Consider the following 13,103-nt stretch of genomic DNA (forward strand, 5'->3'; position numbering starts at 1 on the left):
GAGGTCTGGCCTCTCTAAAATCAGACAAGCTGGTCTTTTTCTCCAAAGAACAACTTCTTTCCCAGAGGACACAAAGAAAGTCTCCCCACGGCCCTGGGGCTGCAGGAAGACTCCCCACCCCCAACCCCTGCCTGCTCCTGCCATTTAAGATATGGCAATAAAATATTCAATATTCATATACACATATATATACTTGCACATAGATGTAAAAGACATTTCTCTCTCTCTCTACACACACACACACACACACACACACACAAGATCCTTAATTCCCCGCATTCCAGGCATCTTACGTTTGCCTGGGACATCAGAACTTAAAAGAATTCTTTGGTATAAATTACAAACCTGCTTTTGAAGCACTTTTCAAAAGAAAACGAAAGAAAGAAAGAAAAACCCAAAGCAGGCTATTATGTGCATATGAGATCCTTCGCTGGAGCTATAAACTCTGACAGATTCTCCAGGTCCCACATTTCATCCCCCCCCTTCCCCTCTCCCGCAGCCCCCCTCCTCTCCTCCCCCACATCCTCCTCCCTCCCCTCACCTGCACCAGCATCCTGAGAAAGCTGCTTCCTGCCCTCCTCTCTCCCTGTCTCCCATCGATTTATTTACCTGATTTATTAAAAAATACACCCAATCCCCACAGGCCTCTGGGCACACGTACCAACATAAAAGACAGCAAATTAAATTAAATGCCGCCTCTCAAAACTTGGGTTCCCCATTAGAGAAAGCGAGAAGATGTTTGCTTTCACCCCATCCCCACACCTCGCTGTCTCCCACACATGCAGCTGTTTCCTTCCTTCTGGTTGCAAACCTCCAAAACGCGCCCACGGAGATCCTTTCCTCTTCATTCTTCTTCGGATGGCTCACTTCCTCTCAGGCGCCTTCCTACCTTCTCCCTCGTCCAAATGCTGTCCCCAGGTGGGCACAGACCTCTCCCCCGCAGCCCAGGTGGCTGCTGGGGCTGCGCCCTGGCCCCCTGTTTCAGTACATTGTTTCATTGAAGCATCCGACAGCCCCCGGGGCAGCTGTCCTTACTCCCCTTTACAGGTAAGGAAACTGGGGCTCCAAGAGGCTCACCTGCTGGTAAAGACGGAGGTGGGCTTGGCCTCTGCCACTAGGAGCTGTGTGTGTCTCCCTCGACCTGAGCTGGCTCAGAGTACTTGGGGTGCTGGAGGGAAAGGAATGAGGGAGAGTCCATCCGGAAGGAGGAGGCGGCCTTGGAAGAACTGGCATTCTGTGGCCAGGTCCTCTGAGGTCCCACCGTCGGTCATGAAATCCTTCCCGCACCCTCCTTGTAATTTCAGGTTTATTTCAAACGCGATGGCGAACCCATCGATGCCGTGCCCCTGACGGAGCCGCTGGAGGCAAGCTCTGGCCCCTTCCAGGACAGCAGGCCTTTCCGCAGCCTCCTGCACCGTGACCTAGATGACACCAAGATGCAGAGGTCGCTGTCTCTGCTGGACGCCGAGAACCGGGGCGGGCGCCCCTACACAGAGCGCCCCGCCCGCAGCCTGACCCCGGACCCCGGCGTCCTCCTCCAGCCGACCACCGAGAACGTCCCAGAGACGGTGGTGAGCCGCGAGTTCCCGCGCTGGGTCCACAGCGCCGAGCCCATCTACTTCCTGCGCCACAGCCACACCCCGGGCAGTGACGGCACCGTGGAGGTCCGTGCCTTGCTCACCTGGACGCTCAACCCACAGATCGACAATGAGGCCCTCTTCAGCTGTGAGGTCAAGCACCCAGCGCTGTCGATGCCCATGCAGGCAGAGGTCACGCTGGGTAAGACTTGGTGGGTGCCGCTCTGCGGGGACCCTGCAGAGCTGGGGGGCGGGGAGCCTTGGGTCCTTGGGTCACCGGCCACCATGGACGTGGGGAGGGGTGGGGCAAGGAGGCGTCCGGGGCAGGCCCAGAGATCAGGGCTGGGGTTCTTAAGGAGGTTTGCTGAGCTGGACTGGGGAACGTGGGTGGTCACAGGGAGGTCAGGAGAGCTTGCTGGACAGGGTCAGGAACACTCGAAATCAGGGGAATTTGGTCCGTCAGTATCGCGAATATGTGAGTCGGAGAAGTTTGCTGAGTGAGTAATTAAGCAGAGGAGGGTTCAAAGGTGGACACTATGGCCCCAGAGCCTCGCTCTTAGCCTCTCACTGTGCCACATCCGTGGTCTCGGGCAGCTGCCCCCGAGCACTTTCGCGTGTCATTCCTTGGAGACCTCACGAACTCCCCCTACTGCCCGGCCCTGTGCTAGGCCCTGGGACCTCATCAACCCGCAGCCTGCCCCTACCACCCTCTCCGGACCCCCGCGCTTTCCACTGTCCTTTGGCGAATGTGAACCTCAGGATGCCATCTGCTCCGGGCTGGGAGGCAGAGCAGCCTCACCCCTTCGCTTTTCCCCCAGGAAAGCCGTCCCCTGCCCCTCTTGCCCAAGCAAAGCTCGGCTTCCCTGGGATGGTGCCCTGCCCCACCCCCACCGACACGGGGAAAGGACGCGTCAGACAAGGACTTGAGAGCAGCTGGAAAAGTGAGTGTGCAGCTCACAGCTCAAATTGCAGTGATGAGGGCGTGCTGCCCCTGGCCTGCCCCACCCCCTTGCCCTCCCGCACCCCAACCCAGATTAAGGACTCGCCTGCCCGCTCCCTGATCGCAGCAGGTTCCCTTGACCGGAGCCGTGCTGGCGTGCACCCCACCGCCCCCCCATCGGAGCCAGGGCAAGGCCCCTTCGCAGGCAGTGGGCATGCGCGGTCATGTGTGTGCACCCCCGGGGGAAGCGGGGAGCGGGGGACACTGCAAGGCTGCCAAGACGCAGGTGCCAGATCGGGGGGATGACACAGACCCCCGGGCTGGCTTCCCATCCAACCTTGGCTGCCGTCTGTTGGTGGGATCTCAGGCCTCAGGTCCCCGAGCCTCAGTTTTCTGACCTGTTGAATGGAGAGAATAATTGTAAGCTCATAAATATCAGGAGCCAGGCTCCCTGCAGGATGATTTGCCTACAAGTTCTCCTGGCACAGGTGCCGTGAGCTTATGGGGCAGGGAGAGACGCTGTCATTATTCCCGTTTCACAAGTGAGGGGAGCCAGCCAGGCTTGGAGTAACTCTCCTTAGGTCAGCCAGCCAGGTCCGACCCCAGGCCCACATTCTTCACCACTGTGCCATCTGCTGGGGCTGTGGCCAGGGGAGCGTGCTGTGAGCTGGGGGGCGGGGCGAGGGAGAGTGGAGGACACCCCGCCCTCTGGCCACGGCGGGGAGACAGTAGGATGGGCAGGTGACCTCGGGACACAGAATCCAATCATCTGATCAGGACTTTGAAGGTCAGGCCAGGGCGGACCAGAGCCTCCCCGCGATCTCTGCTGTTCCCTCTGCCGGGATGTCCTCCCCCAGCTCAGACACTGCTCCCCACAAGAAGACGGATGCCTGGTGGTCCCAGAACCCATCTCAGTAGATGGCGACTCCGTTCTTCCCATTGGCGGAGCCTGAACCCTCAGAGTCGCTTGCTTTTCCCGCTCTTTTCCCACGCGTCTAAGCCTCAAGAACCTGCCCCCACACCTGCTGCTTCTGGTGGTTTCCTCTCCGACCACCCAGTTCCCACCTGGATTTCGCAGCCGCCAGGCTGGTCTTTCCGCTCCCACCCTCGTCCATTCTGCTCTTCGTGCTGATTGATCGGCTTAAGATATAAATCAGATCTTGACACACATACACACCCACCCCAGCCCCTCCAATGGTAGACGAACAGATGCACAAAACAGCATAGAATTCAGAAACAGACCCAGAGAGAGAGAGAGAGAGTCCATCTTGATTTTTGATGAAGGCCCCAAGGCTGTTGAATGGGGAAGGAGAAGTTGTTTTAACAGACAGCCTTGAACAACCAGAGACGCTTAAGGGCAAAATGACCCCAGTCCCCTATCTCACGCACACACAAGAATTAATTTGAGATGAATCACAGGCCTAAACGTGAAATCCAACATCATAAAGCCTCTAAAGCGACGCATAGGAATCTGGCTTTGTGACGTCGAGGTAGACCAGGAGTTCTTCTAAAGGTCACAAAAGGCACCAAATGAAAAATTGAACACTGTTAAATGAGACTAAGTCAAAATCCAAAGCTTCTGCTCATAAGAAGGCACCTTCAGGAATATATATAGAGGCTGAGAAGAAATACTCTCCCTACAGATTTATGACAAAGGATTTGTATCTAGAATATATAAAGAACTACTACAGATCATGAATGGTAAGACAACTCCATTAAAAAAAAGAAAGAAAGAAAGAATACGTCCGAATGGCCCATAAGCATATGAAAAGGTTTATAATATCATTAGTCAGCGGGAAAATGAAGATTAGGACCTCGGTGGGGTACCGCGGCACAAGCAATAGAATGGCTAACGTGGAAAGAACGGGTAATGTCAAATGCCAACAAGGACGTGGAACCATCAGAACCTTCGTGCGTCGCCGGTGCGAGCATAAAACCGTGCCACCATGTTGGACGATTAGCACTTGCTTTCCCAGATGAAAACACCCTTACTTTATGACCCAGTAATTTCACTCCTAAGTGTTTACCCAAGACAAATGGAAACATTATGTCCACAAACGTTTGGAGGTGAATGTTCACAACAACGACAATAAAAACTGTAAGGAACCCGAATGTCCGCAATTGGGAAGGGGGGAGAACAAAACCGTGCTATTGTCCTACGATGAGCTACTTCTCATCAATACAAATGAACTCCTGTTAGTCGCAAACACGTGGACAGAGCTCAGAAAACATTATACCGTGTGCAACACGCCAGACGGCACAGAGTGCACACTGCAGGATTCCGTTTATACGGTAAACTTCTAGAACATTTACCAAAACTCTCCAGTGAGAGAAGTCAGAACAGTGTGTACCTATGGGGGGTGGGGGTGGGGTGGAAGGAGGCATAAAGGAACCTTCCGGAGGGATGGGGGTGTTCTAGAGTTTGATTGGGACGGTGGCTACACAGGTGTTCGCATTAGGATTCGCTAAGTCGTGTTCAGAAGAGCGCATTTCCCTGCACAACTGCCATTATATTTAAAACCAAATCCCAGCGATGTCCGTACATTACCCCCCTCTGCTCTGTCCGCTCCAGCCACGGGGTCCTCTTAACTCTTCCGTGAATGCACCCAGCTCGGGCCCACCACGGACTTTGCACTGGCTTTCCTTTCTGCCTAGAATAATCTTGCCCCAGATATTCTTAAGCCCTCTGTCCCTAAGGCCCCTGTTCAGATCTTCTACTCGGAAAGTCCTTCCTTGAACACCGTATCTCAGACAGCCTCTTCCTCCTGGCCCCATCAGCTGCTTATCTCACTTTATTCTCTGGCATCACTTTTCGCTCAACCTGCAGGTATATTACGTGTTTCCTTATTCCCTGGATCTCCCACTGGAATTTAAATTCCGTGTGGGCAGGGTCTCTACCTGCCTTGTTCACACGGTACAAGGCTCAGAATGATCCCTAACATATTACTCAGTAAGCACCTGTCTAAGAATTAAGTCATACTTTTCTGGGTTGTTGTGAAGATTAAATAAGGCAGTACATATCCAGTGCTTAGCATAGTGACAGACAGAGTAAGCACTCAGTAAATATCAGCTACTGTTATATTCATTGTTACAGCCCCAGCATTGCCCTGAACAGTAATCAGCACAGTTTAGGTGAACCACAAATAACTAGATGTATAGAGCAGATGAATGAGTGGGTGGGTGGGTGGGTGGGTGGGTGGATGGATGGATGGATGGATGAGTGGGCAGGTGGGTGGATGGATGGATGCATGGGTGAGTGGGTGGATGGATGGATGGGTGGGTGGAAGGAAGAACAGATGGATAGATGGACAGAAGGGTGGATGGAGGGATGGATGGTTGGATGGATGGATGGATGGATGGATGGATGGAAGAACAGGTGGAAGACGGACAGAAAGGTGAACAGATGGATGGGTGGGTGGGTAGGTGGATGGATGGATGGATGCATGGATGGATGCATGGGTGAGTGGGTGGATGGATGGATGCATGGATGGATGGATGGATGGATGGATGGATGGATAGATGGATGGATGGATGGATGGAAAAACAGGTGGATAGATGGACAGAAGGGTGGATGGGTGGATGGATGGAAGGATGGATGGAAGGATGGATGATGGATGGATGGATGGATGGATGGATGGATGGATGGAAGAACAGGTGGATAGATGGACAGAAGGCTGGATGGATGGATGGATGGATGGATGGATGGATGGATGGACGGATGGATGGATGGATGGATGGATGAATGGATGGATGGAAGAACAGGTGGATAGATGGACAGAAAGGTGAACAGATGGATGGGTGGGTGGATGGATGGATGGATGGATGGATGGACGGATGGGTGGGTGGATGGGTGGGTGGATGGATGGATGGATGGATGGATGAATGGATGGATAGATGGATGAATGGATGGATGGGTGGATGGATGGATGGATGGATGGAAGAACAGGTGGAAGACAGACAGAAAGGTGAACAGATGGATGGGTGGGTGGGTAGGTGGATGGATGGATGGATGCATGGATGGATGCATGAGTGAGTGGGTGGATGGATGGATGCATGGATGGATGCATGGGTGAGTGGGTGGATGGATGGATGGATGGATGGATGGATGGATAGATGGATGGATGGATGGATGGACGGACGGACGGATGGATGGATGGATGGATGGATGGAAGGATAGGTGGATAGATGGACAGAAAGGTGAACAGATGGATGGGTGGGTGGGTGGATGGATGGATGGATGGATGGATGGGTGGATGGGTGGATGGATGGATGGATGGATGGATGGATAGATAGATGGATGAATGGATGGATAGATGGATGAATGGATGGATGGGTGGATGGATGGGCAGATGGATGGATGGTTTTAGTGAACACCCAGAATTCCTGGGGGAAACCTAGAGAAGCTTTTCCATGAGATTTCACAAGGCTGTTCTTGCAGTGGAATCTTCAGGAGAGATAAGGAGGGCAGCTTATATCATCAGGATCGTTTATACTCCCCTAGACAGATGCACACCACTTTCCATTTCACGTTATATCCTCCCATCTGTCCTCCATTATCATTTTCAGAGTAACTCCTCAAAAAGTGTACTAACCTATTGTCCCCCACTTACAGGTAAGGAGACTGAGGCCCAACAAAGTTGAACTGATACATCCAAGTCATGCTGTCAGAGAGCAGAAGGCTAGGCCCCAATCCTGGGTCTCTGGACCCCCACTCTTTCTGTGTATCCAGGGGTGGAGGGCAGGGAAAGCCCAGGGGCTCAGAACATTCCTTTTGGAGACTCTCAGTGCTGTGTTCTAGGCAGGTGGGGGTTGGGGAGGCAGCGTTTGACTGCCAGGAGCTGCTGGTGGCTGTCGGTAGGGGTGTGAGTGGGGAGGGTGACAGCAGCTGGCCTGGCTTGTGGAAGCAGCATCGGAAGCAGCAGTGACAGGGGCGGGGGTGGGATCTTCCGCCAAGGTGCTGGTTGGTCAGCAGCTGCCAGGATGGAGCTCAGAGTGAGGGCAGGACAGACCCCTCACCTGCCCCCCTTCGTCCCCCAGGGTCAGCTCCACACAGGAGCCTCTGGGAACCTGCAGCTCAGGCAGCCACGGAGAGAGTCTGGCTGCCCGAGTGAAAGACAGCACCCCTCCCTCCCCACCAGCCCTGGCCTCGGGGCCTCCCTCGGAAGACCCACCGAGCCCTGTTCCCATCACTTCCTTGCTGTGCGGCCTCTGGCAAGCTGCAGCCCTCCAGAGGGCCAGGTGTATGGCCTGCAAAATGGGTTTCATGCAACCCTGCCTCATAAGCACCCTGAGGATGGGGCGATAGGCCTAACAGGGAGTCTAGAGCATGTGAGGTTTCCTCCCACCTCACTCGCTAGGCCCAGGCCTCCGCTGGAAGGGGCGGCCGCTAGCACTGGCGGGGGGGGGGGGGGATGGCAGGGGGCCCGGCAGGCCGAGCTGTTCTCATTGTTCCCATCATGCACCTGGGGAAAGCCCCGTGCAGTGACCCAACCAAGGCCACGCACGCTAGACCGGAATCCGCCCCAGCCTCCCTCCCTTCTGGCGCTGGCTGGCGGAGGCGGCCCCGGAAGCCCTCCCTGCGCCCCCACTCCTCCCACCCGTGCGTCCTTCAGCCCCACGTGGCACTTCAGACGCCTGGCTCGTGGTTTAATTAATAGTCCTTTCATTTCCTTCTCAGAGAATGAACTTCGCAGTGCCAGGGAGACCACCCGCATCTGCGGGCTGCTCTGATTTCCACTTGGAGAGCTGAGCGGGAAGGAGAGGCTGGGGAGGAGGCAGGGGTGGGTCGGGGAGAGCCCAGGCCAGCCCCAGGGCCTGGGACACACAGCTTTTCTCCTGCCGTCACCCCTGGAAGATGTTCGCAGAGAAGGCACGGGGTGTGGTGCTCTAACCAAAGCCTTGAGGCCTCCCTCCAGCTGGGGAGGCCTCTCCCCCATGACCCCTGACCTTCGGCCTCAGTGCCCACGGGACCTGGCTCCTCCTTCCCCCCCGGAACCCTCCTCAGCAGTTTCGTGTCTCAACTGAAATGTCACCTTCCTTGGAGGAGACTCTGGCCGGCACTCACCCTCCGCGTGAGCAGAGCATCCGCATACTGGTTTCCCGTCTGTGCACTTGCTTGTGCGTGGAACGTGTGCCCGACTCGAGTGTGAGCTCCCAGCCGGCAGGCCCCTGGCTTGCCCACACTGCGTGCCCCCCGCACCGCCCAGAGCCTGGCACGGGAGTGGCTCGCTAATCGCCTGTTGAATGACTGAATGAGTCTGGGGGAAAGAGCCCCAGGAAACATGGGAAATTAACCGCGTGGGTGACCTTGGATAAGCCCCTTTGTTACTCGTGCACCTCGGTTTCCCAATCTGATCCTGAGGGGACGGGCTCAGAGGTCCCGGTGGCTCTCCCAGCCCTGACATTCTCTTGTGCGCAGGACGGCAAGGCCCCGGGCGTCTTGTCCCCCAAGCTCACGATATAAAGGGCCTTGAAAGAAGTGATACAGGAGGTGAGGAAAGAGGCAGGGAGGACAAGGGCCGATGGGAGGAGATGGTTTCCCCACACACACACCTGTCTACCCCCCCGTACCTCCAATCTAGGGATTCCAGAAAAACCCCACTGGGCAGATTACCTAGTAGAAGGAGCATCGGGTCAGAAGGGAGACAGCTGAGTCTGGTCCTGGCTCCTACTCACTGCGTGACCTTCGGCAAGTCCCTTGCCCTCTCTGGGCCTGGTTAACCCAGCCGTGCAGGGGGTGATAACGGCAGAGTCCCGCCTCATGAGGATTTAGTGTGGGTGGCAGTTTGGGGTGCTTCAAGCCGTCGCAGCTGCTGGGACAGGCTTCCTGCCACTAACAGCCGAGTCGTTTGTGGGGTAGACTTCTCTTGGGCGTCCCCACCTCCACCGTCCCCTGGGCTTCTCTGACCTGACCCTGATCAGGCTTGTGCTTGTCTTTCATCCACACCGAGAGTGAACCCCACAAGGCCAGGGGTCGCGTTCTGAGCACCACCACTGAATCCCAGGTCTCAGGGTCGGACTGATTGCAGGGGCTCGGGGACTGAGTGTGCGCAAGAAGGCAGGCGTGGATGGATGAATGGGCATCGTCAGAGCTCCTGGCTCAGTGGCGGCTCCCCCCAAGGATGCTCGCTGCTGGACTGGAACTTTCTCTCCCACTTTCCCCGTGCCTCCTTTTCCTCGCTCAGTCTCCCCTTCTCCATATATACGCATACCTCTCTGACCTGGCCTTCCTCTCCCTACAGTTGCCCCGAAAGGACCCAAAATCATGATGACACCCAGCAGAGCCCGGGTCGGGGACACAGTGAGGATTCTGGTCCACGGATTTCAGGTCGGCCTGACTCCGAGCATCTGGAAGGGTGGTGGGAGGTGACAGGGACACCACTGGTCACCGGTATCCCTCTAAGACACTTCCCTTGACCTCAGTCCCCCAGCCGGTGAGGCGGAATGGCCTCTGGTGAGGAACGGCAAGGTTTTGCTCTCCATCCAGAGCCCAGCGCAGACCCAGCTCACGGACTTCGCATCCTTTCCGGCCCCGGAGTCCTTGTCTTGCTGGGGTTCCGGGCAGCCACTCCTGCCCCGTCGGATGGCAGGCAGCGTGTGTCCAGCCCCGGCCAGGCCATGCCTCTGACCCCTTCCTGCTCTGGCAGAATGGTTCCCCCTGTGACCCAACTCTCCCCCCACCCCGACCCATAGAACGAAGTCTTCCCGGAGCCCATGTTCACCTGGACGCGGGTCGGAAGCCGCCTCTTGGATGGCAGCACTGAGTTTGACGGGAAGGAGCTGGTGCTGGAGCGGGTTCCTGCCGAGCTCAACGGCTCCATGTACCGTTGCACAGCCCAGAACCCCCTGGGCTCCACCGACACACACACCCGGCTCATCGTGTTTGGTACGCTGCCCTGAGCGGGGGTTGGGAGGGCGACCAGGGGTGGCGCCCTGGCTGGAGCCGTCCCAAGGACGAGGGAGTGGCCGGGGCCCGGGGCCCCTAAGTTTGCCCGCGAGGATGCCCCACACACAGGCACCGGAGTTCGGTGCTTGGAGCCAGATCTCTGGGTTCGGATCCCGGACGCATCACTTCACAGCCGGGCAACCTGGGGCAAGCCGCTCGACCTCCCCCATTTCTCCGTCTGTGAAGCAGACCTAATGCCACGTCCGCACAGGGGCTTTGGGCTGCCCCGAGAGGGCGCCCGCGATACCACACGGCAGGTGCCGCAAACGGGAGGGTTCCTTTGCGGAGCTCTGACTGTCACCCCAAGCCGGTTCTCTTTCCGTCCTTTCCAACAGAAAACCCAAATATTCCAAGAGGAACGGAAGACTCCAATGGTACGTGCTCACCCTCAGAGCTTCTCGCTAAAACCCAAGGGATCTGCAAGGGTCCGGGCAGCCCCGGTCTCCCCAGCGGCCCGTTCGTGTACCCTTGCCTTTGCCTCAAGCCTCAGGCGGGCGGCTGTCCTCTGGTTCAACAGAGTCTGGGTCAAGGGTGGTCAGGAATGGGTGCTGAGGCACTACGGGGGACTCAGCACCCCGAAATCAGCCAGTGGGGGTTTCCAGGGACCTAGCGTGTCCCCTCGCCACCATCCACAATGACTCTAGCTCGCTCAGCTCAGAGAACTTAGCTGCCCTGGCCCTAAGAGGATGTGTCGCCATTGACCATGGGCTTGTGCCCCCGGGCTCGGGACCACTCCACAGGGCAGCGGGGAGCACATTCAGGTGCCTCGGCTGGAGACTCTTATACACCCCCTCCCTGAGCTCCTGCCCAACCTGAGCACCGGTCCACGGGACCCAAACACCGCTCCCTGGCCCACCAGCCCTTTCCTCCCCACACTGGGCTGATCTCACATTTCACAATGGAGGCCCCCACACCCGGTCCCCACTGGATGGTCCCAGTGGCCACCAGGGAGCCTGAGCTCAGTCCAGCAAGCCCGGGGCAGGGAAGGGGTCACGCCCAGTTTGGTGGGACAGGTGGCAGAGGTTGGATTTGAACCCAGGGCATCCCGTGGCTGAATCCAGACTCTGCTGGGGCCCTTTGAAGCTCTGCCATCCGGGATCCATTCCTGCCCCGCCCATCAGGGTCCGCGGCCCTGACCCTGACCCCGCTCCCTGCCGCCCTGACACAGGTTCCGCTTCTGGCCCTGCTGGCGTCCGGCTCACCTTGGTGCTCGCCCTGACAGTGGTCCTGGAGCTGACGTGAAGGCCCGGCCGCCACTCCCGCCACTCCACCCCGCGCTGACTTCGCCGCGATCGGTTTTCTTTTCTTTTCTAAACTATTTCCAGTCTGTTCTTCGTCTCTTTCTGTCTATGTCTTGGCTTCTTCAATCAGTTTAATTAAAACGAAACAATTTTCCCCACCTTAGTCTGTGGCTCTGAATTCGTCTTTTGTTCTGTGGCAGCGACTGGCACTCCCTGGCACCCAGTGTCAGGACAGGCCCTGGGGAGGGGGTGACAGAGGGGACGGAAGGCACGCTCCTTCCGGGAAGAGGAGCAGAGGTGCGGCTTACTGTCTCGGTCCAAGCGACCAGATGCGAGAAGTGGCCGGAGACTCTCAGGAAATGCGAGGCTCTTCGGGGCCGAGTGTAACAGTCAGCTGTTGCCACAGTACTGCTGCGTAACAAACCAACCCAACCTCAATTTACGCAACAACACGCATTTATTAGTATGCTCGTGTTCACGATGAAGCCGTTCCGCTGGTCTAGTCCGAGCTCAGTTGGGCAGCTTTGCTTCAGGCGACAGGTCGACTGGGCTGGACTCTTGGCTATGGTCGGGTTCAGGTCTCCACCACAGGTGTTTGCTCTAGGCCCAGGCTACAGGGGCAGTGGCTCTCCGACATTTGATGCTCTTACGGCGGCTCACCAAAGCTCAAGGAGCAACCCAAACCCCACAGCCAAGGGCAAGGCATCTGCCTGTCGTGTCTATGAATGCTTCTTTAGCCAAAACAAGTCACCCGGCCAGAGCCAACATCACGATCACGCAAAAGCCAGTGGCAGAGGTTCCAGAACTTTCTACCTGACCATGAGAAGATTCCCCATGCCATTCAGCTATTCGCTCAGAGGGAAGGACTGAGAGACCCTGGGGAGGGTTGGGGTTGGCCCCTCTGAGCTGTAGCCAAGACTGAGGGTCATCGGGGGGACCCCACAGAGGACTGTATTAGTTTGGATAGGGCAGGCCATGTTGCAGTAACACAGTAACCCCAGAGTCTCACTGGCTTAGCCTAATAACAATTTATTTGGGGTTCATGCAGGTCGGGCAGCCTCTTGCATGTTGTAGCTACACTAACCAGAACACGGGGCCTCTGGAATCTCCAGGGTGGGGGAGGGGAGGGCCGGAGGCTCGCCGCGGCAGGCAGGACGATGGTCCCCCAAAGATGTCCACACCCTAATCCCCGGAACCCATGTATATGTTACTTCACACGACATACGTCATTTTGCTGATATGATTAATTTAAGGATCTTGAGGTGGGAAGATTCGCCTGGGTTATTCCAGGTGGGTCCCACGTGATCCCAAGGGTCCTTCGAGAGTGAGGCGAGAGGGTCAATGTCCACAGCAGGAGATGTGACAACCGCAGCAAGGGACTGGAGTGAGAGGCCAGGAGC

The 13,103-nt window shown here is 56.7% G+C and overlaps 1 protein-coding gene across 2 annotated transcripts in view; it reads left to right on the forward strand.

Moving 5' to 3' along the window:
- The window catches only part of IGSF21 (immunoglobin superfamily member 21), a 232,464-nt gene extending 220,607 nt beyond the window's left edge, over positions 1-11,857 (forward strand). The window contains exons 6-10 of one of the 2 annotated variants that reach the window (XM_042996364.1): positions 1,305-1,779; positions 9,759-9,844; positions 10,210-10,402; positions 10,798-10,836; positions 11,631-11,857. In XM_042996364.1, the coding sequence (XP_042852298.1) occupies positions 1,305-1,779; positions 9,759-9,844; positions 10,210-10,402; positions 10,798-10,836; positions 11,631-11,704 (867 nt within the window). In that variant the 3' untranslated portion in view covers positions 11,705-11,857. Of the gene's footprint in view, positions 1-1,304; positions 1,790-9,758; positions 9,845-10,209; positions 10,403-10,797; positions 10,837-11,630 lie in introns of those variants that run through there. The other variant, XM_042996365.1, reaches the window with a different exon arrangement.
- The last annotated feature ends 1,246 nt before the right edge of the window (positions 11,858-13,103 follow it).

This window comes from Panthera tigris, chromosome C1, assembly GCF_018350195.1.
Source record: "Panthera tigris isolate Pti1 chromosome C1, P.tigris_Pti1_mat1.1, whole genome shotgun sequence".
NCBI lineage: Eukaryota > Metazoa > Chordata > Mammalia > Carnivora > Felidae > Panthera > Panthera tigris.